The sequence below is a fragment of the Myodes glareolus genome, chromosome 5, assembly GCF_982192425.1.
Source record: "Myodes glareolus chromosome 5, mMyoGla1.1, whole genome shotgun sequence".
NCBI lineage: Eukaryota > Metazoa > Chordata > Mammalia > Rodentia > Cricetidae > Myodes > Myodes glareolus.
Window position 1 is genome coordinate 61,185,247 of NC_142030.1, and position 23,246 is coordinate 61,208,492.

Sequence of the window (23,246 nt, forward strand, 5' to 3'; positions counted from 1 at the left end):
GTGGGTAAAATGCTTGCTGGGCAATGATGGAGACCTGACTTTGATACATAGGACCTATATAAATGCCAAGTACAGTGAAATATGTCTGGAACTCCAGCCCTGAGTTATAGCTATTCGCTCGAGACAGGTGGATTCCTGGGGCTCCTTTGCTTAGGCGCAAACACACCTTATCTAAAAAGCATAACTTAATAAAATGGTAGAAGAAAGTCTCCCTGACATCAACCTCCAGTTTCTACTTGCACCTGCACAAGCCAACACACACACACACACACACACACACACACAGAGAGAGAGAGAGAGAGAGAGAGAGAGAGAGAGAGAGAGAGAGAGAGAGAGATTTGGGAGGGTTTCTAAGACAACATTTGGGGGACATCCTCAGACCACGACACCCTATCTTCCTCTTCCTTTCTATGCCATCATTTTCCCAGCTAAGTGGTCACAGTTAAATGCCTCTGGTATCCACTTTGTTTTCCCACTGGACTTCAACAAATTATGACAATCATATGCACGTGAAGAAGCACAGTGACCATTACATGTAACTGGGGCTGCAGGAGCCATGCAAGTCTCCCAAAATCACAATGATTCCCTGTAATTGTCCCACTGGACTTGAATTATAAAGTCCAATCTCAAAAACTGCAAAACTTTAAGATGAAAAATACAAGTTTTAGACGAGACTGAGAGGATCTGAACTCAGAGAGCTTCCTCTCCTGATATAATCATGCACTGGGAAAGAAGGTAAACAAGAGGAATCATTCAAATTCAGAGAGCAGGCCAGATAAAGGACTGCAGCATAGAGAGTTCTCAGAGCTGCTGTAGACAAGACATTCCATAGAGCAAACACAACCTGAGGGAAATGGGAGGTCTGTGGTCATCTCCTTAGCCAGACGGAGTTCTTCAACAGGAGAGAGCACTCAGAGAGCCTAGAAGAAGCCATAGCATATCGCTGGAGGCAGGCAGGAAGGTCAAAAAGAAAACCAGGGGTGTACAACTAGCTTCTACTACAGCAAATCACTAGCCAAAGAGAAACGGAACAGAAATACGGTTTGGCAATTTATCACCTCAACCGAGCTATGTTTTTAAAGCTTTTCCCCCAATATCCATAACTATATGACTTTATAGTTCTTGACCTTAAATATTTTGCATTGTAATAATATAAATATACTTTCAGCTATTGCTTATGTGTATGCTGATTGCTACATTGGTCCTTCCAATAAAGGTTGAGTTCATAAAAATCAAGAAAAGGCTAGGCTTAAAGGTAAACAAGGAAGGTGACATTTTTGCTGACCTACAAAGATGCTTCTTCCAGGTGTCTAAAATTGTGGACGACATTTATGAGCAGCTCTCTTGGAATTCTTCCCACACCATGAAGAATGTCTTGCTGCGGGTTATCAGCCTGCTGATAAGAGCATCCCCTAAGAAGGTGATCTTTCAACTCATGGAGTTCCCAGTCCCTGCAGACGAGTAAGGCATCCCGCATCTTGCCTCTCTGTACACACTTACCCACAAGTTCCATGGTCATATGGCCAAGATAAAGTCTTTCTTTACTGTAGTTAGGCATAATCTCTTTTTCTGAAAAAAAAATCATTTTTTTGCACCATCTATGCTGGCTATAAGATTTAAGTATGTTCATATGTTATGCATAACTTTGGATAACGGTTAGCACACAGTAGGATCCCAAGATTTTATCAGTGTTTCTGTGGGGAGGGTGTTAAATTATCTGCTGTTATAAATCTTACCAAAGCAAACTTGCTTCAAAAAGATAATGATTTTTTCTTGCCTGTGTTAATTTAATCATTTTTTTCCTTGAGAAAAATCTCCCAGACATAGAGATTTTCTTATTTATAAAGGACAGACTTACGCTATTTATACCCACCAATAGAATAAAAAAAAAGTTAATTACTAAAATAAAGGCCAAAGAAATGGCTTTGTGGTTAAGAGTTGCCATTACAGAGTTCTAGAGTTTAATTCTGAGCTCTCACACTGGGTGACTCACAACCACCTGTAACTCTGGCTCCAGGGGATCCAATACCCTCTTCTGTCATCCATAGGCACCCACATGTATGTGCGCGCGCGCACACACACACACACATACACACACACACACACACACACAGAGAGAGAGAGAGAGAGACATCCACATGCATATATGCAAGTAAAAACATAAAATAAACTTATTTTGTTACTAAAACTAACTGAGAATCTTCTGCCCATTAACTGTTCCTCTGAAACTCATGGTCTAGGACCACAAGATATCTTAAAGAGCCGAACCTATTACTTTGAGTTTCTGGGACAGCACAGCTCTAATAAGTGCGCTAGAAGAGCTTAGAGGAATCCCGGGGCTCCACGTCTACAGTTCCGACGCTGTGGGGGAGGAGGGGCCGCTTCCCCTGTACTGGGTGCGCAGAACTTAAAACGGCGCCTAGCGAGCATGGGTCTCAACACCTTGTGTTTGCAGAGCTCTGCTTCTGATGTGGAAAGCGGCGAGCACCGAGCCAAGTGTCGCGCCCCAAGTGCTGAAGACCATCTTGTCAATACTGAAAGGAAAGCCTGGGGAGTTTGAGGAAGTCCTGATAGAAAAAAGGCGCTTCTCCCTGAATGCCACCAACTTGATGCCTGTGGCGGTAAATGCCACCATGAGTGTTTCTGCTCCCTGTTGTCCTCCTGATGGTGAATCTGCTATCCTCACTGGTTAGGCCACGCCTCCTTGGCACCGTCTCCTTCATGCATGGATCCACCTAAAACACATGTATTGTGTGAGACATCTTGATGATAGTGCGTGTAATCTGCCAAGATACAAACATAAGGAATGAATATTTATATTCAGGCTATAAATACATAGTAGTGCATGCGAGGGAGACCGGGTGACAGGAATGGTTTAAGGTAAGTAGGACATGCCACACTTCCATAGGGAAATGGTTTAAAATCAGAATCCTGGGATGATTCAAGATAATACTTATACGCTTCTTGGAAAGACAGAGAGCAGAACACAAATCCTGTTGTCTTACTTAGGGTTTCTATTACTGTGAAGAGATACTATGACCATGGCAACTCTTATAAAAGAAAACATTTAATTCAGGTAGCGGCTTAGAGTTCAGAGGTTCAGTCCATTATCATCATGATAAGGAACCTGGCAAGGTGCAGGCAGACATGTTCCTGGCTACATATTGATCAGAAGGCAACAGGAAGCTGACTGTGACACTGGGAGTGGCCCACCCTCACTGTAACACACTTCCTCCAACAAGGCCACACCTACTCCAACAAGGCCACACCTCCTAATCCGCTCCTATGAGCTGATAGGGACCAATTACATTCAAAATTGTCAGGGTGCAACTGACGTGACAAGAAGGCCAAAGAATCTGAGGGAACTGCCCAAGGGCAAACCTGTACTTGACTTTAGAGAGATAGCCACCAGCTAAGTCACAGAAACTTCAGTGGTCCTGTCGGTATCTGATATCACCTGTGTCTCTACCAGTTTCCTCTCAAGTACGGTGATGTTTGGGCCATGAGAGAAATTTAATGAACAGGGGTGCCATTGTTGATTGATATGAGGTGTTGGGATGTGTGTATGGATGGTAGTGGGTATTGTCGGGGTCACTATGCAGGGTTCAAGCTATTCAAGGATGACTTGACGCACCTTCTGTTGATTGCATCACTTCCCTGGGGTTTTAAGAAACCTAATGAAGACTTTGCCTACTAGTCAGGTTATTCCTCATGGCTACACAGGAAGGAGACCTTAGGATAAAAGCCCTCCGTGAGGACCAGCTTTCTTTCCACAAATTTGGCAGCTGGGAGGGAACCAGTAACAGTGCCTTAGAATTTCCTTACCAAGAGTGCCTGGCCCAGTTCCTACTTTCCAGTACGCCTGTGTGCTGAAAGAGGCTGGGAAGGCGCGCAGTCTTTCTTGCTCTCTTAACGACTGACAATGTTTGGAGGGAGACAGTTGCCTTTTTTAACTTCATTTTTTTTCCCTAATAGGCATCCCAGGCCCTGTGCACATTTCTACCTGTGAATTCCTATAGGAAAGTGGTGATCAAGCTTTTCCCCGAGTTCCTGATGGCCCTCATGCTTCAGCTCTTCTATTGCAACCAGCTTTTAAAAGACACGGCCCAGGGCAGATCTCTGTAAGAGAATGCTCTTTGGAGCTGGGGGGAGAGAAGGGTCCAGCATCCCATGCGGGCTAGTGTGGGACTTGTTATAAGACCGTGGGAGGTTCTGCTCACATTTCTTCCGCTCTAAGAGTAGAGGGCCTTCAGAAAAGCAGTCATGTTGAGGACATGACCATTCACTAGGATCTCTCCTCTCTATGAGCACCACATAGAAGAGTCATGAGCTCAGAACACGGTTTGTTCCCATGGCTCCTGCTGTCAGGTCAGTGAGAAGAAGAAGAAGCATAAAGCATCATTGGATCCAAAGCGAGATACATTCAAACTCTGCCGTTCCATATGCTCCAATAGCAACCTCTCAAAGTTGCTGCACACACAAAACAGAAAAGTGGGTACAAATACTGATTGTAAACTGGAAGTCTATCATAGTTTGGTGTGGATATGATGTGGGTGAGAGCAGTATGACAACCGCCCTCTGTTTCAGGACAAAGGTCACCATTTCCTTTTGGATAAGAAAGCTAGTTTTCCTATTTTGAAAGGAAAGTCAAAGTACAAATGTCGGTTATTCGCTGTGTCTGGTATGACCATCTAAGCCAAACAGAGCACAGCTGATCTCGTTAAGATACTTCATCCATTCATTGTCCTCTAAAAAAGATACAAACCAAACCACCACTAAGAAGACAGAAACCTATCTTGCTTATTTAGAACATCCCCCCGCCACACACACACCAAAGAAAAATGATAGTTCTACCAAGTCATTACATTTCTGGGTAAGATAGTAAGCTTGTTAACGTGATTCAACCTAAATTTTATGTGCTACCATTTTATATTTTAACTTTTGCAATCCATGCACTGTTCATCGGGGAAGATGAAAACCATTTAACAATTACCATCCTCTGAAGCATCTTTCTCTCTAAAATTGTATCCTTGCCAAGATAGAGCGGAAAGTAAAGTTGCATGTACTCAGTTATATGTAGGTCACTGTCCTAGACTTTGTGTTCTTCTCTGGGCCTCAGCTACGTACGAGATGGCCTAAAGGTTCTGCTGAATTGCTCTGGACTAAAAGAAGTGCACGATGCTCTAGAGAAAAAGAATTTCTGGGACCAGTTTTCTCAAGTCATGGATCACCAGTACGGGATCCAGGTCATCACCAAGTAAGAACAGGGGACACTGGGGTAGGACTCTTGCTTCCCATTTTCTCTTCTGCATCTCCCTCCAGTGTCTCACGTGGGAACACATTCCCAAAAGCTTCCCTAACAATCTACATTGAAACTTGATTTTTGATTTTTTTTTTGTGATTTCAAATATTTATTCTGAGAAAAATTCTTTTTCTTTTTTTCTCCCTTTCTTTTCTTCTTCATCCACCCATAAAATAGCCCCTCTCTTACCTACAAAGAGCTTAAGGTAAATGTGATGCTTTCCTCTCTGGTTTTAGCTGATCTCTGCTTTGCGAACATTTAAAAGTGTCAGATGCTCTCTAACTTTAGAGAAATCTACCAAAGGTCCATCCTCAGTAAGCCAAGCATATTCTGGAAAATATAATGGAACATACTTTTTTTAAAAAAAAATTAATTTCCTGCAGTAGAAATATTTTTGAGGAGTTGTTCAGTTTGTTTTTATTTAACCCTTTTGATTATAGGGATCAGATTTTCTGACAACAGTCACAGAAAATTCAAGAATTCAGAGAATACAGGGCCTTGGTGTCATAAAAGGGTCTTTGTAATTGTGACTGACTCAGAGAATACTTTTTCTGTGGCCCCTGAGCTTTAGATGTTTCTAAAACTGTAACTGTGTGGGCATGTGTATTTTGGGGATATATGTTTTTAAATGAAAACTATATTTATGTAGATTTTTTTAAATTGGCAAAACCCAACAGATAAAAGAAGTCACAACATATGCCTTAGATCATCTCCAAATACATAGCATTTATTAATGAATGTAGCTGGTAAGTTTTATCATTTTGATTTACTTTTCATCAACTTTCACTATTGGAGAAAGACGGAGTTCTAAGAAAAATCCCACAACTGCCTGAGCTCCTACAACAGGACTGTGTAGGGAAATTGATTTCTATCCTTACAGACTTTGACAAACTAGACCTCTTACAACTTCAGAAAGAGGTGTTTTCAAAGGTAGGGAATGCAAGGAAAATATAGACAGTTCATTAAAATGTGGTCCCATACAGGCGAAGGTAATTCAGATTTTCAAAGTTCTCTATAAGACTCAAAATAAGGCCCATTGCCTTGCCGCAGTCTAGCCTGCAGCCACTGATGCCTACATAAGTAAAATGTGCTCCACAGGTATAAACTTCACTTGGGGAGTAAAACTATATTTGTGAGTTCAGTCTGTTCAGCGTGCACATTTACAGTTTTAGCCAAAGGACATGAAGTTTGAAATGAAAAGCTATCATATGATCCTTGAATATCCTACCTTTACCAGTTGGATTCAGGATGGTTTATGAAGAAAACTCTAAGCCTGGCCACCAACTAAGTGTTCCCGGAAAATGATTTAATGACTCTGAACTTACTGTCCCTTCTCTGAAGTAACTTGAAGTTGCCCCTAAAGGAAAAGCACCATCCAAATCCAAAAGGCTGACCTTCAGCCTGTGTGGTTACCTTGGATTGCCATTTTGGTCAAGAATTGATGGATGCTTATGTAAAAATAAGACTTCTCTTAACGTGGAAAAAATAAGAGATAAAAGAAAATGAATGACGATATGGAAAGAATTATTTCTCTCTAGCTTTGTGGTGATGCTGAAGCTTACCTTAGCTTAGGGTATTTTTTGGAAAGACTTTCTTTCTAGCCTGGGTAGTCAATAGTAAGGACTGATAGCTTGTCATTGTCCTTGTTAATGCAGGGTATTTCTCTTCTTTACTAATTTGGTGTCTTGTGCTCCTTTACAGAACTCTCAGTGAGTGTAACTTCCCACAGTTCCCAGAGACCCTACATTATGTCTACAAGATTGCAGTAGAAGGTCCTAGAAGATCAGAAGACAGTATCGTCACAATAATATTCTTTGCTGAAGTAAGTTTTAATAGTACATTGTGACAAACTGTGTGCTCTCATTCCCATTCCCTGAATAAACTTAAACCAAAACTCCAGCATCTCATCTCCCTAAGTACTTTTCTCATGAAAATTTAACAAAGTAAAACATATATAAAGTCGAAACCCCGGGGCCGCTCTCTCCACTATGGTGAGGACCACCGTTGCGGAGAGACAGAGGTCCAGGTACCTTGCAACCCGAATGCGGGGGCAGGGGATGCAGGGATGAGGGCTCTAGGGTGTTCCAGACTGCTGTGCCCACGGAAGTTCATGACTTTACTGAATCGATCAAGGAGTTCAATCCAATCTTCAGGGCCAACAATCCAGGATTATCTGAATTGACCAAGGACAACCTGGGAAGAAGTAAAGAAACAACTAGAAAAGAAAAATAAGAGTTCCAAAGCTTTGGCTGAATTTGAAGGAAAAAATGAATGAGAATTGGGAAAAAGCTAGAAAAACACAGAGAAAAATTATTAAGTAGAAATGAGAGCTCATCCAAAAACAAACAAACAAACAAATAAAAGACAGAGAAAAGAAAAAAAAAGAAATCTGGTTGGTATTCATTTTCTTCTTCATCGAGCTCTGATTCTTCCCGCAGTTCTTCAGATCCTGAAGATGAAGATAAAAAAATAAAGAAGAAGAAAAAGAAAAGTTGTCTCCCGAGAGCTCAGTGTTGGACTCCGACTTGGACAGCAAGAACGGTTCAAAAATGAGAAAGAAGTCAAAGGATGTGACTGAGAAAGAAAAGGACACTAAAGGACTCAACAAAAAAAGAAAGTTGTATGAAGATAGAGCACTGACTTCTGAGTCATTGTCAAAGGTGGAGTGTGAAGAGCTACAGGCGAAAAGGAAGAAAAGCGGTGAAGACAGCGAGAGAACAGATAAAGACACAGCCAAAAAGAGAAGGCAGCGTAAGGACAGCAAGAAGAAGAAAAAGAAGCCTGCCAGCTTCAGTTCTGACTCGTCACAGCATCAGCAAGACCAGGGTCCCTTACAGGGTGCAATGTTGAAGGAGCTCTGATCTGTGAAGACTACGACATATGTAGTACCGTGCATGAATTCCCTTGTGTTTAGACCTGCCCTGGACTAGCAGGAGCCACACGAATGCTGCTGTATGAAAGGCCATGATTGTTGTCTGAACATCTTTTCCTCTCTCCCAGCCCTCAATGACTCTGGGAAACCGTACATTGCAGTCATACTAGTGGTTACGATATTTGGAATAAAGCTAATATTTTTTTCACTAGATGTACGTAAGGATAAGTCAACAGAAACAGTTTGAATCCATCTCCAAAATGTGACCCGAAATAATCACGTGGCTCTGGGGAAATTTTCAAAGTAGGGGTTACATTAATATTTCAAAATTCCTATGCTGTAGATAAGTGTATTTTAATTTTTCCCCATGTATATTTTGATTCACTTGGGGGAGGAGCTTTTAAAGGTGGGGGTGGTTTGCTATCTCTTTAGCTACCAGAACAGTGTGCCTTTGATCTCACACTACTTTTATGGACACAGTAGCCATGCTCCCTGGGAGGTCAGAGCTGGGCACCATCAGTCCTGCCCTTGACTGTGGTTAATGATATCCATTGTATGCTGCTTTGAATGAACCAGAGATACTCAGCCCTTTGCAGCATGAGAAAGCCCCACAACTCTGGTATTTACCTCCACTTCAGTAATAGCTACCTGAATGTCTTTTAGGGTTAGATTGTGTTATGTCATTTGATTTAATTCTGCCTACACTTTGACTTTGGCGAGGAAGTGTTTAGTAGACACTGGTACCTTCTGAACTGATAGCAACAATTCTAAAGTGGATGTTTTATGCAGGTTTTAACCAGTCAGAAGGGGTTACGTAGCCAGTGATAGCTATTTTATGTTTTGTATAGATTTTGTTGAGGCTGTAGTGTTTAACTTTTAACTCTTTACTCTTGCTGTCTTGACTTCATTACTATGTTTAGTGGCACACAAGATATTTAGCATGTAAAAAGCAGGACTTTTGGTTTTTGTTTTTAACAGCTTCATATTGAAGCTAAGCCTTTTGCCACAAACAAGTTGAGTGGTAGGCCTGGTATATGCTATATCTTGTTACATAAAGATGTTGCCAGAATCTTAGTAAATATTTTTTAAATACACACACATATATACACTTATGTATACACATATATATATAGTCAAAGGGGGAGGTGGGAAGGAGTCCTGCCTACTCATTAATTTATTAACTGCATTTTTTTTATTAAAGTTACTGAACAACTTCTTCAAGGAATCATTACCCGAGGAATTTTTGGTTCTCTTCAGAAACTGGATTAATGATTCCAATCCTTCAGTTAGCAAAATGAGCCTTCAGAAAATCGCAAGCATGGCACCTGTTTTCAGCAAAGTATGTGTGAGTGAAGTGTGATGTGTGTCACAATTGGATGTTTTGTTACTTTTCAACATTTTGTAATGAAACGTTGATGTTTTTTTCAGTTTCTGTACAGCTAAAACCATCAAAGTCTGAAACTCAATGGAATAGAGAGAATATAAATAGCTTAGTGGGTTTTGTCCACCTTATTCATATTTTTTCCATAAAGCCATGTCTTATGCTCAGAATTTATTTAGCATCATTGCTCAGAGTAAGTACCCCTCTTTCAGGTCAAATCATAGACACCTGTCCATTCCCTCTCTATATTTGTGTACTCATTGACTTCCTTCTTGGGGTACCCACCAGACCTCTTCCATCCACTCATGACATTCTCCCTTCACCTATATGTGATTGCATTCTTTGCCCTTTTGGACGATCACCTCAAGTCAGAATTCATTAAATATTCTGACCTCTAGCAGACTCCTCCCTCTGAAGGCCATCCCATCTAGGAGAATTTATTCTGCAATGGTAATGCTCAAATTTTGGTCCTTGAACCACATGAATCAGAGTCACCTGGAAACTTGTTACAAATGCAAATTGTTGTGCCCTCCTCAAGCCTGCTAACCAGAAACTCCTGGTTGTGGTTCACAGGTCTGTCTGTTTAGGTCCTTAGATGACAGTAAGAGACATTTCCCACAAGCTCGTGTGAGCAACTTTCCAGTTCTAATAAATTTAATCAGGACCCCATGTCTTGTAATTCCAAATTTCAAAGTATATTGCACAATCCTAAAACTGTAGATACCCACAAATCATTGCTGATTCAATAGTGGACCTAATAATAAATCTTTGTCTATTTGATCATAGCCTTCAAGCCTGTTTGTGGAGTATAGTGAGGGGCTGCAGGCAGGCCTGCTTTTCGCCTCACCCAGCTCCCGCACGGCTAGCTTAGTCCCAGAAATAACAACACATAAATTGTATTCATTTAAGCACTGCCTGGCCCATTATCTCTAGAGAGTTAGTTACTGACTAACTCTCATATCTTGATATTAACCCATTTCTAATAATCTGTAGCACCACGAGGTGGTGGCTTACCAGAAAAGATTCAGCATGTCTGACCTGGTGGCTGGCTCCATGGCTTCTGCCTCACTTCCCTTCTTCCCAGCATTCTATTCTGTTTACTCCGCCTACCTAATTTTCTGTCCTATCAAAGGGCCAAGGCAGTCTCTTTATTGACCAATGAAAACAACACAATAGACAGATAACCCTCTTCCATCAGTGGAGAACTATTTTTGCATTTTTAAATTCATGAGCTGTGGTCCATATGCTTAAAAAAACATTCAAGTCAATAAGAGGTTTGTTTTTGCTCCTTTATTAAACAGAAAATTATTTGCTGCTTTCTCCAAAATTCTTCTTCATGGTGTTCATAACAGGGAGATTTTATGCCAAGGTAAGAAGGACAATGGTAGAGAAACACAGATCTAAACTTCTTAGAAAGACAAAGGTACCTTTAGGAATGGATTCAGTTCTTAACTCTTGATGATATATATACTGTGAAGAGCTAATCTTTTGCTTCTTTGGAGTCTCTCATTTCTCTTTTCCTTCCCAGTCTGTTCGCTTTGGCTCTGATTTGCCTCTGGTGCTCTTCAGTTCCTCTGTTTAAATATTTTACTCTCATGTTTAGAGACCACACTACCAGATATGTTGGTTAAATATTTAGTACCAACTCTCTGAAAAAGCAGATAAAAAATTTTTCTAATATGAATATTCTTACCATGGCTCATTTCAAATGCATGTTATAAAATATGGAATTGTGCAGGAATGCATAACATGGCTTTATTTACTCTTCCAACCATCCACATACAGTTCATAAATAGCCTTAAGTACATAGAAAATATTAAAATACATACTAGCAAAAGATGTTAGAAGTGATCACGTTTAATACTACTTTTGATTGTACTTAATTATAAATTTATGTGATTCCTTTATAACAACAACTTTTTACAGCATTTAGTTTACAAAAATCTTTAATGGTTTTAAAGAGGACTTGTGAGTTGACGTGCTAAACTCAGAAGCGTACATACCAGTTATCCGCTCAAGTCTCCTAGTCCCAAAGTTTTACCATTCTCTTCCTTTCCTGCATAGATAGAAAATGTCTGCAACCTGTTACTCCCAATCTTGGATGCTTTTCTCTCCAAAGAGAACACTGTTATCATCCGGGCCATGCTCACCCTCCGAAACATTTTGAGCAAACTGGACAAGGCCAGCTACTCCGCAATGTGTGTCAAGATCGCTTCCAGCTACTGCCCTCTTATGGATCATGTGAGTGACATCGTGTGATTAACTGTGTAAGACCACCAACTTTTGTGCAGAATAATCTTACATCCTAGAATAAGCTGGCATAAGACAGCTCTCTTTCCCTGGATACATTTCAGCTTAGTGGATACACTGATTAACACTGAAAGCTGGGCAGTGGTGCTGCATGCCTTTAATTCTAATACTCAGAAGGCAGAGGTAAGGGGAACTCTGTGAGTTCAAGCCCAGTCTGGTCTACAACGTGAGTTCCAGGAAAGGCTCCAAAGCTACAGAGAAACCATGTCTCAAAAACAAAAACAAAACAAAAACAACAACAACACTGGACCTGGGCTGGGTGGGTGTTATTCTCTCTTCTACCTTTGATATCATGGTAATAACATATATTTCTTCAGTCTTGGTGTGTCAGTTTCCCAACCTGTAAAACAGTCACAGAAGTTATTATAACATTAAGAGTTTATTTGTTCCCCCTCCAAAGCTTAGAGAACATCACATAGGAGGGGCTGGAAAGAACACAAGGGGCAGAGACTGGAACACAGTGTTGCAAAAATGATATCATCTGGCCATGGTATGGCCACTGTGCCAATGAACTTACTGAAGTTGTGGATAGGCACACAAGACCTGCGCAAGATTTGAGCTCGTCAACATGGCATCAAGGAAGGAGGAAGGGCTCATAGGGGCCACCCTTCCTTGAGGGACTAAGCCAGTTAGTGGTGTCTAGAGAAAAGGATGTAGCTTTCTCCAGGGGTGTAGCCTCTGATAAATTACCCATGCACCAATAAGGAACTTTCCGCCCACACTCATGCAAGCAGCCTTTCTTAAATTCAGGGGTCACTACACAAGTGAGATGTGGAAGTAGAAGAATTGCCGAGGAGCAGGGGGCTTCATGAAAAGAAGGAGAGAGAAGAAAATGACAGGAGATAAAAATGACTAAAATTCATCATATACATATATGAAACTGTCAAAGAATAAAAACAAATAAAAAAAATATCTTCAGTTGGAAACTGATTTGTCAAAAAGTAGGGACTTAAATTCTCTTTCACTCAAATTTTGCTTTGAAGTTATTTTCCTGTTCAGTATTACTGCACTCCATTAAAGCACACTGTTTTCGCTACAGGATTACAAAGTTGTATGTAGTACCGCAAGTAAATATTTATTAACATATAAGACTTTGTTTTGTTTTAATTTCTCTTTAGTTTTGAGAGTTTCCTTCATGGATACCAGTGTTCCTTAACCATCCTAATGTTGTGACCCTTTAATACAGTTCCTTATGTTGTCGTGGTGACCCCCAATCATATAATTATTTTGTTGCTACTTTGTAGCTGTAATTTTTGCTACTGTTATGAACCTTGATGTAAATATCTGATATGCTGAATATCTGATACGCTGCTCCCAAAGGGGTCACGACCCACAGGTTGAAAATCACTGATGTGTATAATGAAATATAACCAAATATAAGCCCCCATCCAACTTTCTCTATGTCTTCCCAACAGGTCCCCTCCTAACTTCTTGTCTTATTTTCATACTCACTAGTGCTGTCATACTAAAATAATCATACTGTAAACACAGAAGATATGTGAGAAGAAAGAACAACTTAGAGAGGCTTTCTATGAACCAGACTCCTGCTCACTGGCTTCAGTTGCTATCTGGGAAAACTATTGAAAACCAGCAATTCAAAGAACAAGTAACTAAGCATCAAAACTGATACATGACATAACTTCAACTCTGAGCCTAAACTGGTTGTAGAGTTGCTCTTCAATAACTTAAATAGATTTTATTAATTAAAAAGAAAAATAGAAGAGAGGAAGACTAGCAACACTTAAGAACAATTACATTAAATAATAGTATTTAAAATGATAGAACACAGCTTTTCTTTTAAGACTAAGAATCTTTGTTGAAATTTACAGTTGAAGTGGAGAAAGTCTCAAGGTCAGATTTAGGAATTAAACTCCCAGTAATGAGGAGTCATTTTCATATATATAAGCAGCAGAATAGTATTAGGTATTCCCTTAGGATCTGTGACCTGTCTGGCCTCAAGTTTTTGGCCTGAGAATGGCATTGGCTATGGGTTTCTTCTTGTGGATCTGGATTTAAATCCAATTAGTTTATTTGATTAATTGATAAGCATGCCACTATTGCACCAATGGGCATATCTTGTTGGGCCAGATGTTATTGTAGTTCACAGGTTCACAGCTGTTATTGTAGTTCACAGGTTCACAGCTGGATAAGATCGGACATTTCTTTTTCTTTTCTGGAACTATAAACAACTATCCAGTAGGAATGGAGCTTCCAAATGAGTACCAGTTCAAATTCCCCCAAGCTCTATGGGTCAAGTACATGTTGTCTTCAGCAAGAGAGTCACGTTCTGAGTGGTCATTTTGGGCATTGGCGATAGCCTGTAATGCCTATCTGTCTATGAGACCTCATTAGCCAAGATCCCACCATTGAGCTTCTCATTTCCTAGCCTGTGTTGCCTAGTAGAAATACTGTCTTCCCATTGTAAGGTAACTCTATTTTGACTATTTTAACATGCATATATAAAAATGCATATATAATACATATAAACAGACATACATAGAAAGTGTCTACAGTAGTAGATTTTATATTACTTTTTTTGAAAGACCATTAGTGTTAAATAACATTCCCCATGTTTCTTCCTTTACCCTGCTCTCCCATATCCCACACAAACTTAACCTTTTGTGTTCCTGTAAGCTATTGTAAGCATTTTGCTACTGCTTTCTATCCCCCACTTTAAAACCCTTCCTCTATGGCAATTACTAATTTCCTGACCTCTATAAGCATTCCAAATGAAACATTACACCTAAAAATGTAAAGCTAATGTCTACAAATGAGAGAAGATGCATGATATTTACCTCTATCGACTCACTATTTTCCAGCTCCATTTATTTGTGAATGTCATAATTTGTTTTTCTTTTTTATAGAAACCTTTAAGATGTATTTTAATTGCCATAAAGAACTCTTTGTTCCTTAATAGATAACATGTTTTCTAAACCAACTATATTTTCTATAATCTGAAAAAATCAAGCATTTTTGTCTTTTTTATTGAGCTATATATTTTTCTCTGCTCCCCTTCCTTCCTCTCCCAACTCCTTCTACCCTCTCCTATAGTCCCCATGCTCCTAATTTACTTAGGAGATCCTGTCTTTTTCTACTTTCCATGTAATTAGATCCATGTATGTCCCTCTTAGGGTTCTCTTTGTTGTCTAGTTTCTCTGTGGTTGTGGCCTATAGGTTGGTTTTTCTTTGCTTTATGTCTAAAAGCCACTTAGTGAGTACATAGGATATTTGTCTTTCTGGGGTTGGGTTATGTCACTTAATGTTATATTTTCTAAATCCATCCATTTGCCTGCAAATTTCAAAATGTCATTATTTTTTCTGCTGTGTAGTACTCCATTGTGTAAATATATCACATTTTTCTTATCCATTCTTTGGTCGAGGGGCATTTAGGTTGCTTCCAGGTTCTGGCTATGACAAACAATGCTGCTATGAACATACTTGAGCTAATGTCCTTGTGGTATGATTGAGCATCCTTTGGTATTACTGGGTCTTGAGGTAGGTTGTTTCCTAATTTTCAGAGAAATTGCCATACTGATATCCAAAGGGGCTGTATCAGTTCCACCTTTACCCCACATCCTCTTCAGTATAAGCTGTCATTAGTGTTTTTGATCTTGGTCATTCTTCCAGGTGTAAGATGAAAGAGTTGTTTTGATTTGCATCTCTCTGATGGCTAAGAATGTTGAGCATTTCCTTAAGTGTCTTTCAGCCATTTTAGATTTCTCTGTTGAGAGATCTCTGTTTAGATCTGTACCCCATTTTTTGGATTATTTGTGATTTTGATGACCAATTTCTTGAGTTCTTTGTATATTTTGGAGATTAGGCCTCTGTCCAATGTGGGGTTGGTGAAGATCTTTTTCCATTAAGTAGGCTGCCATTTTTCTTGTTGACCATGTTCTTTGCTTTACAGAAGCTTCTCAGTTTCTGGAGGTCCCATTTATTGATTGTTTCTCTCAGTATCTGTGCTACTGGGGTTATATTTAAGAAGTGGTCTCCTGTGCCAATGTGTACAAGTGTACTTCCCACTTTCTCTTCTATGAGGTTTAGTGTGGTTGATTTTATGTTGAGGTCTTTGATCCATCTGAACTTTAATTTTGTGCATGGCAATAGATATGGATCTATTTTCATTCTTCTACAAGTTTATATCCAGTTATGCTAACACCATTTGTTGAATATGCTTTCTTTCTTCCGTTTAATATGTTTTGCTTCTTTGTCAAAAATCAGGTGTTCATGGGTGTGTGGATTAATATCCAGGACTTTGATTTGGTTCCATTGGTTACCCTGTCTGCTCTTATGCCAAAACCAGGCTATTTTCAGTACTGTAGCTCTGTAGTAGTTTGAAGTCAGGGATTGTGATGCCTCCAGAAGTTCCTTTATTGTACAGGGTTGTTTTGGCTATCCTAGGTTTTTTGCTTTTCCATATGAAGTTGAGTATTGTTCTTTTGAGGTCTGTGAAGAATTATGCTGAGATTTTGATGGGCATTGCATTGATTCTGTAGATTGTTTTTGGTAAAATTGCCATTTTCACTATGTTAATTCTACCTACCCAAGAGCATGAGAAGTCTTTCCTTTTTCTTGTGTCTTCTTCTATGTCTTTCTTCAAAGATTTAAAGTTCTTGTCATACAGGTCTTCCACTTGTTTGGTTACAGTTCTCTCAGATATTTTATGCTATTTGTGGCTGTTGTGAAGGGTGATATTTCTCGGATTTTTTCCTCAGCCCATCATCTGTGTAAAGGAGGACTACTGACTTTTTTTTTTGAGTTAATCTTGTATGCTGCTACATTACTGATGGTGGTTCTTTGGTAGAATTTTGGGGGTCACTTATGTAAACTATCATATCATTGGCATATAGTGAGAGTTTTCAAATGTTCTGCTAATTCATTAGTGTGGGATTTTTTCCAGCTTCTTTATGTAGGCATTCAGTGCTATGAACTTTCCTCTTAACACTGCTTTCTTTGCGTCCCATAAATTTGGGTATGTTGTGTGGTCATTTTTACTGAATTTCAGGAAGTCTTCAATTTCTTCCTTTATTTCTTCCTTAACCAATTGATGAATCAGATTAGCATTGTTTAATTTCCATGTGTTTGAGGGCTTTCTGGAATTAGTGTTGGTGTTATGTTCTAATTTTAAAGCCATGGTGATTTGATAAGAGACATGGGGTTATTCCATTTTTTTGTATCTGTTGAGGATTGCTTTGTTACCTGGTATGTAGTCAATTTTTGAAAAGATTCCATGAGATGCTGAGAAGGAGGTATATATTCTTTTATGTTTGAATGGAATGTTCTATAGATGTCTATTAAGTCCATTTGAGTCATAATATCTGTTAGTTCCCTTATTTCTTTGTTGATATTTTTGTCTGACCGACCTGTCCAGTGGGAAGAGTGAGGTGCTGAAGTCTCCTACTATTTGTGCATGGGGTTTAATGTGTAATTTGAGCTTTAGCAGTGATTCTTTTACATATGAGAGTACCCTTGTATTTGGGACATAGATGTTCAGCATTGAGATTTCCTCTTAATAGATTTTTCCTGTAACTAATATGAAATGTGCTTCTTTGTCTCTTTTGATTGATTTTAGTTTGGTCTATTTTGTTAGATGTTAGGACAGTTTTACCCTATTGTTTCTTAGGTCCATTTGATTGGAATTTCTTTTTCAACCCTTAACTCTGAGGTGATGTCTGTTTTTGAGGTTGGGATGTGTTTCTTGTATGCAGCAGAAGGATGAATTCTGTTTTCATATACAATCTGTTAGCCTGTGTCTTTTTATAGGTGAGTTGAGTTCATTTATATTAAGGGATTTTAATGACCAGTGGTTGCTAGTTCCTGTTATTTTAGTTTTCCTTATTGGTGATATTATTGTGTGTGTTTTTCCCTTCTTTGGAATTTACTGCTGTGAGATCATCTATTGTCCGTGTCTTTGTGCACTTAGCTAACTCTCTTGGGTTGGAGTTTTCCTTCTAGTATTTTGTGTAGGTCTGGGCTTGTGGCTAGGTATTGGTTAAATCTGATTCTGTCATGGAATATCTTGTTTTGTCCGTCTATGGTGATTGAAAGTGTTTCTGGGTATAGTAGTCTGGGCTGGCATCCATTGTCTCTTAATGTCTGCATAACACTTGACTATGATCTTGTGGATTTCATTATTTACATTGAAAAGTCAGGTGTAATTCTTAGAAGTCTGCCTTTATATGTTACTTGACCAATTTTTGTTTACAACTGTTAATGTTCTTTCTTTATTCTGTGTGTTTAGTGTTTTGATTAATGTGTGGCAAGGGGACTTTTTTAAAATTCATTCTATTTAGTGTTCTGTAAGCTTCTTGTATCTTCATATGCCTATCTTTCTTTATGTTAGGAAGGTTTTCTTCTATGATTTTGTCGAATTTATTTTTTGTACTTTTGAGTTGAACATCATCTTCTATCCCTATTATTCTTAGGTTTGATCTTTCCATGGTGTCCCATTTTTCCTTAATATTTTGTGGTTAGCTTTTGTTAAATTTAAAGTTTTCTTTGACCTGTGAGTCTATTTCCTCTATGGTATCTTTAACAGTTGAGAGACTCTCTTTCATCTCTTGTATTCTGCTGTTTATGCTTGCATTTCTGTTTCCTGATTGTTTTCTCATAATTTCTGTTCCTATAATTCCCTCAGTTTGTATTTTGTTTATTGTCTCTATTTCGGTTTTCAAGTCTTGAATAGTTTTTTTCATATTTTTGATTGTTTTTTCTTGGTTTTCTTTAAGGAATTTGTTGATTTCTTCCAGTTCTTTTTTTGCCTTTTCCTCTATTTCTTTGATGAAATTTTTCATTTCCTCTTTAAGGGTCTCAAAGTTATTTTTAGGTCATTTCATTCTGCTTCATCTATATTTGATTATTCAAGTCTTGGTGTAGCTTGGGCTGTGTCTCTGGTGATCAATTTTCCAGGTGCCAGTAGATCCAAGGCTCAGATGGTTGCTCCTCGTGCAGTCAGGGTCACAGTCACCCCAAAGGTCGCTTAGTGTTCCCAGAAGTCGTTCAGCACTCCCTGGGGTTGCTCTGCAATCCCAAGGGTCGTTCAGTCCTGCTTTCACAGAGATTGCTTGCTTGGGGCTGCTCCTGTTTAGGTGGCTGCCTTGGGCCTGCTCTCTCAGAGGTTGCTGATTGGCACCCATTCCCACAGAGGTCTCTGTTCCCTCCGTGGTGATTCCCTCATACCTACTCCTGTGAGTTGCCTTGGGCCTGCTCCTGCAGGGGTCACTAGCTCAAACCTGCTCCTGTGGAAGTCACTGCCTCAGGCCTGCTCTGACTGAGATCAATGGCTCAGGTCTTCTTCGGTGGAGGTCATTGGTTCAGGCCTGTTGTCACTGGTGTCCCTGGCTTGGGCCAGGCCCCAGAGAGGTCTCTGGCTTGGGCCTGCTCCCTCAGCAGTTGCTCCCTTATATCTGCTCTTATGGAGGTCACTGCCTTGGGCCTCATAATTTTTCTTAATAGATGAATGATATTCAGTTGTGTAAATATACTACATTTTCGTTATCTATTTACCAGCTGATGAACATCTAGGCTGTTTCCGTTTCCTGGCTATTGTGAATAGATAAACATGAATAAACAAGAACCTCCATAAAAGAAATACAGAGTCCTCTGGGGATATATGCAAGAGTAATGTAGGTAGATCCCAGGGTAGATCTATTTTTAGTTTTGGGGGAACCTTCACACTGGTTTCCACAGAGGAGCCACCAGTGGAAAATAAATGTCTCCTTTTCCCACATTCACAGCAGCACTTGTCAAAACTATTCTTAGTCTTCGCCATTCTGACAAAAAATAAGCTCTATTGTTCATGGAAATTAAAAAATTAACCTTAAATTATACATGGAAACACAAACAACCCAGAATAGCCAAAATTATCCTGAACCACTTTAAAAAAAAAAAACCTATTGATGCTATATTATCCTTTATTTCAAGTTACACTACACAGTTAAAATAACATGTTCTTGGCATTTAAAAAAAAAAGAGCTAATTCTTCCCCTCATGGTCCCAGCAGCCTGATTGAATTAGCTACCATCCAGGCACATATCCAGGGATTTAAGTTGGCCCATCCCAGCATCTAGCACATCTATGACCTGCTGGAGCATGCAAGGTACCAGTCCTGCAGAACCATAGCCATAGGATCTGCATGACTCAAGGCAACAACAGGATGTCTGAGAGGAGTTTTGGAGAGGGTTTAGAATTGATGGTGTACTAGAGACCAAAGTCCTTGAACCTGCCCAACATCACAACCAGCATTTACAAGTAAATCTGTTTGGGCAAAAGGATCTACTGCATTGCACAACACAGCTCCCAATGCCACTAAGATAAATGAAGAAGTGATGGAGAGGCAAGAAAGGCAGAGAAACAATCTGGCTTTTGTTTGTTTGTTTGTTTTTCTTGTTTTATTTTGTTTTAATTAATTTTTTAAATTTTCTTTGAGGGGAGATGCTACAAGAGTAATGGAAAGATATGAGAAGTGAATGGGATTGGGGTGCATGATGCTTTTATTGAATCCCAGAGAATCAATAAAATTATGTTAAAAAAGATGTATTGATCAATGAAATAGATGTAAGGGACCAAAACATAAGCCCACACTCCTATAAATACCAATTTTTGAGAAAGAGGCCAAAAATATACATTGGAGAAAAGATAGCATCTTCAACAAATAGAGCTGTTCAAACTGGATAGATAGGTGTAGAAGACTGGAACTTGATTCTCATCTCTCACACTGCACAAAATTCAACTCCAAATGGATCAAGAGCCTCAACATAAAATCTTATATCCTGAACCTGTTAGAGGAGAGAGTAGGGGATATGCTTGAACTCACTGGCACAGGAAATGACTTTCTGAATAAAACCTAGTCAGTGTAGAATTTAAAACCAACAATTTTCAAATGAAACCTCATTAAAATAAAAGGCTTTGTACAGCAAAGGATGTCATCATTCTAGTGAAAAGGCAGCCTACATAATGGAAAAAATCTTTAGTACCAATGTATTTGACAAAGGATTAGTATCTAATATACATAAAAAACTACAATTTTAAAAATTGAGGGATGAGACTAAGCAGAGTTTTCAAAAAATTAAATATAAATAGCTGAGAAATATGTTTGAAATATTCAACATCTTTAGCCATTCAATAAATGTAAATGAAAACATATAAAAATTTAATTAAACAAAATTTCACCAGAGAGTTGTGCATTTTGAGTGTTCTCATTTTATCCATTTTCCATATAGGAAACTGAGGCAAACAAGTTCATTATTCACAGAAGGTGATATAGCTGATAAAATAGTTGGTATATTTTAAAAATATGTTCAAGGTTAAATCATAAATACTTCCTTAACATATGTTGATGTAATTGTTTAAATTAGTTTCATACTCTAACTTGCAATAGTACAACTTCCTTATTGGAATTTCCCTACTTGGCATAAATTGGAAACTAAATTGTGTGCCAATGTGCAAACTTCTAATTAGTTTTCAGGACTCTAGCACTGAACACAGCATGACTAACACAACTCTGAGTGTTTTTACACAATGACTCCCCATCCTTATACAGATTATACTAGTTTATATTTTTTAAATGTTCTTACCTCCTATCTTCCTAAATTTAAGAAACTCACTTGTTACACAATCTGAATTGTGTCTTTTTATTTAAATTTTTTTTCACACAATATACTTTGATGGTATTTTCCCCTCTTCCAACTCCTCCCAGACTCTCCCCACTTTCCTATCTGCACAACTTCATTTCATAATCTATCTATCTATCTATCTATCTATCTATCTATCTATCATCTACCTACCTATATCTCTGTTCCTATCTCTGTCACAAATCAAAACATAGAAATTAGAAAGTCATAAGACAAAATAAAATACAAAAACAAAACAAAATGAAACAAAAAGATCATGAAAAAATAAAATTTATGAGTCCTTTTAAGAACAACTTCAATACTTTTTAACACTTTAAGGTATATTAAACAAATAAAACTTTGTATATTAACAATGTACTTTGGGATATTATTAAACCAATAGATAATACATCCATCGCCTAGCATAATTTTGAGTGGTGAGGACCTTTAAGAATTACCTTAAAATTCCTTAAGTACCTTAAAAATTCTTAGAATAACCTTCTAAGAATTAACATGAACAAAATTCATTACTAAGAATAGTCACTATGCTACACATGGTATCTATAAATTCTTTGTCTTGTATACCAGAAACTTTGTATTTTTTTAATCAATATGCCCTTCATCCTACCACCCCAATCAATCCTGAGTGAAGTGTTTATCTAATTTTTCCTTATCAATAAAAACTCAGGAGTAAGAGCCTGAATGATCAGAGAAGCAGTGGAGCTCTTTCTAAACCCCTCCCTATTATTTACTGTGTCTCTCTGTATGCTCTTGGTCCTTCAAAACCTCTATGGCTAATTTTGGTCAGCTAGTAGGTAGCTCCACTCTCTGATTCAAAGCAAACTTTATTAACAGTTTTGGGAGTGTCAGAGTGTAATCAAAATATCCCACAACATCTCCGCCTTTTGTCTAAATAAAAAGGGAAAAGTTTAGCTCTAATACAGTAAGACTATATACAATAAAAACAATTATCAGGTAAGAATGCATCCACAATGTCCAGTCCATTTGCATTTGTCAAAATCAGATAAAATACTCAATTATCTATTCTATCTTAGTGAATTCAAAGTATTACACTTAATTCACTTCCTATCCTAACTTGTATTACCAACTCCATACTATCTTTTTAGGCCTCAAAACATCTTATTAGATTAAACAATTTAAGCTTTTATGTCTTTCAACTTTATAGACTTTTTACCTCTTTTGTGAGTTTCTTTTCTGAATTTGGTAACAAGAAAAACTGTAACTGTAACCATCTCATCTTCAAATGTGGGGTCCCTTTTTTCCTCTTGGTCTGTTTGCCACCAGTCCATGAGAACAAAGGGGCAGAAGTAACAACTAAGAGCTTTGTGTGGCCTGTGAGAATGACAGAAATAGCCTTCAATGAGGCAGCTCAGTTTTATTCCAGTGTAAAGAGGATATACAGAATTGGGGACTGTAGCTGGGTAATCACCTAATTTTCATTAAGTGGCATGCTGCTATCATATAGATATTCATCTACAGTAGCAACATGGCCCTATTAAAATAGCTAGAGCATGTTACCTGATTACCATAAGGGCAGCAAAGAAAAAACATTTGCAGGGAATTGTGTCAAGGGTCATCATTGAGATAAGTCAGGTATCCAGGCTTATAGACATTCTCCAAATGTGAGGTAGAGAGAAAGAATCCCTCACTGTGTTAAGGGACAGGGAGTTCTTCATATTGTACCAAGCTCAGATAGAGCTAACAAGTTATGGTGGACTGCAACCTCTGACCAGCAGGGACTTACAACAT

At 38.6% G+C, this 23,246-nt stretch overlaps 2 protein-coding genes and 1 pseudogene across 6 annotated transcripts in view; 2 read left to right on the forward strand and 1 right to left on the reverse strand.

Annotated features, from left to right (window-relative positions):
- Window positions 1-10,690, reverse strand: part of LOC125391771 (uncharacterized) — a 252,517-nt gene extending 241,827 nt beyond the window's left edge. For 2 of the 3 annotated variants that reach the window (XM_087906348.1, XM_087906345.1), the window contains exons 1-2: window positions 10,570-10,690; window positions 2,607-2,783 (exon numbers count right to left, since the gene is read on the reverse strand). In XM_087906348.1, coding sequence (XP_087762474.1) covers window positions 2,607-2,723 — 117 coding nt within the window. In that variant the 5' untranslated portion in view covers window positions 2,724-2,783; window positions 10,570-10,690. The remainder of the gene's footprint in view (window positions 1-2,606; window positions 2,784-10,569) is intronic. The other variant, XM_087906346.1, reaches the window with a different exon arrangement.
- Window positions 1-23,246, forward strand: part of Mroh9 (maestro heat like repeat family member 9) — a 67,610-nt gene that overhangs the window by 26,682 nt on the left and 17,682 nt on the right. For 2 of the 3 annotated variants that reach the window (XR_015737895.1, XM_048421351.3), the window contains exons 11-17: window positions 1,307-1,461; window positions 2,456-2,621; window positions 3,976-4,121; window positions 5,120-5,257; window positions 7,004-7,124; window positions 9,376-9,513; window positions 11,620-11,796. Coding sequence is in view for 2 of the 3 variants with exons in the window: in XM_048421351.3 (XP_048277308.1) it covers window positions 1,307-1,461; window positions 2,456-2,621; window positions 3,976-4,121; window positions 5,120-5,257; window positions 7,004-7,124; window positions 9,376-9,513; window positions 11,620-11,796 (1,041 nt within the window). In the remaining variant the exon portion in view is untranslated. The remainder of the gene's footprint in view (window positions 1-1,306; window positions 1,462-2,455; window positions 2,622-3,975; window positions 4,122-5,119; window positions 5,258-7,003; window positions 7,125-9,375; window positions 9,514-11,619; window positions 11,797-23,246) is intronic. The other variant, XM_048421352.3, reaches the window with a different exon arrangement.
- On the forward strand, window positions 7,368-8,211 carry LOC148122094 (protein FAM133B pseudogene; annotated as a pseudogene).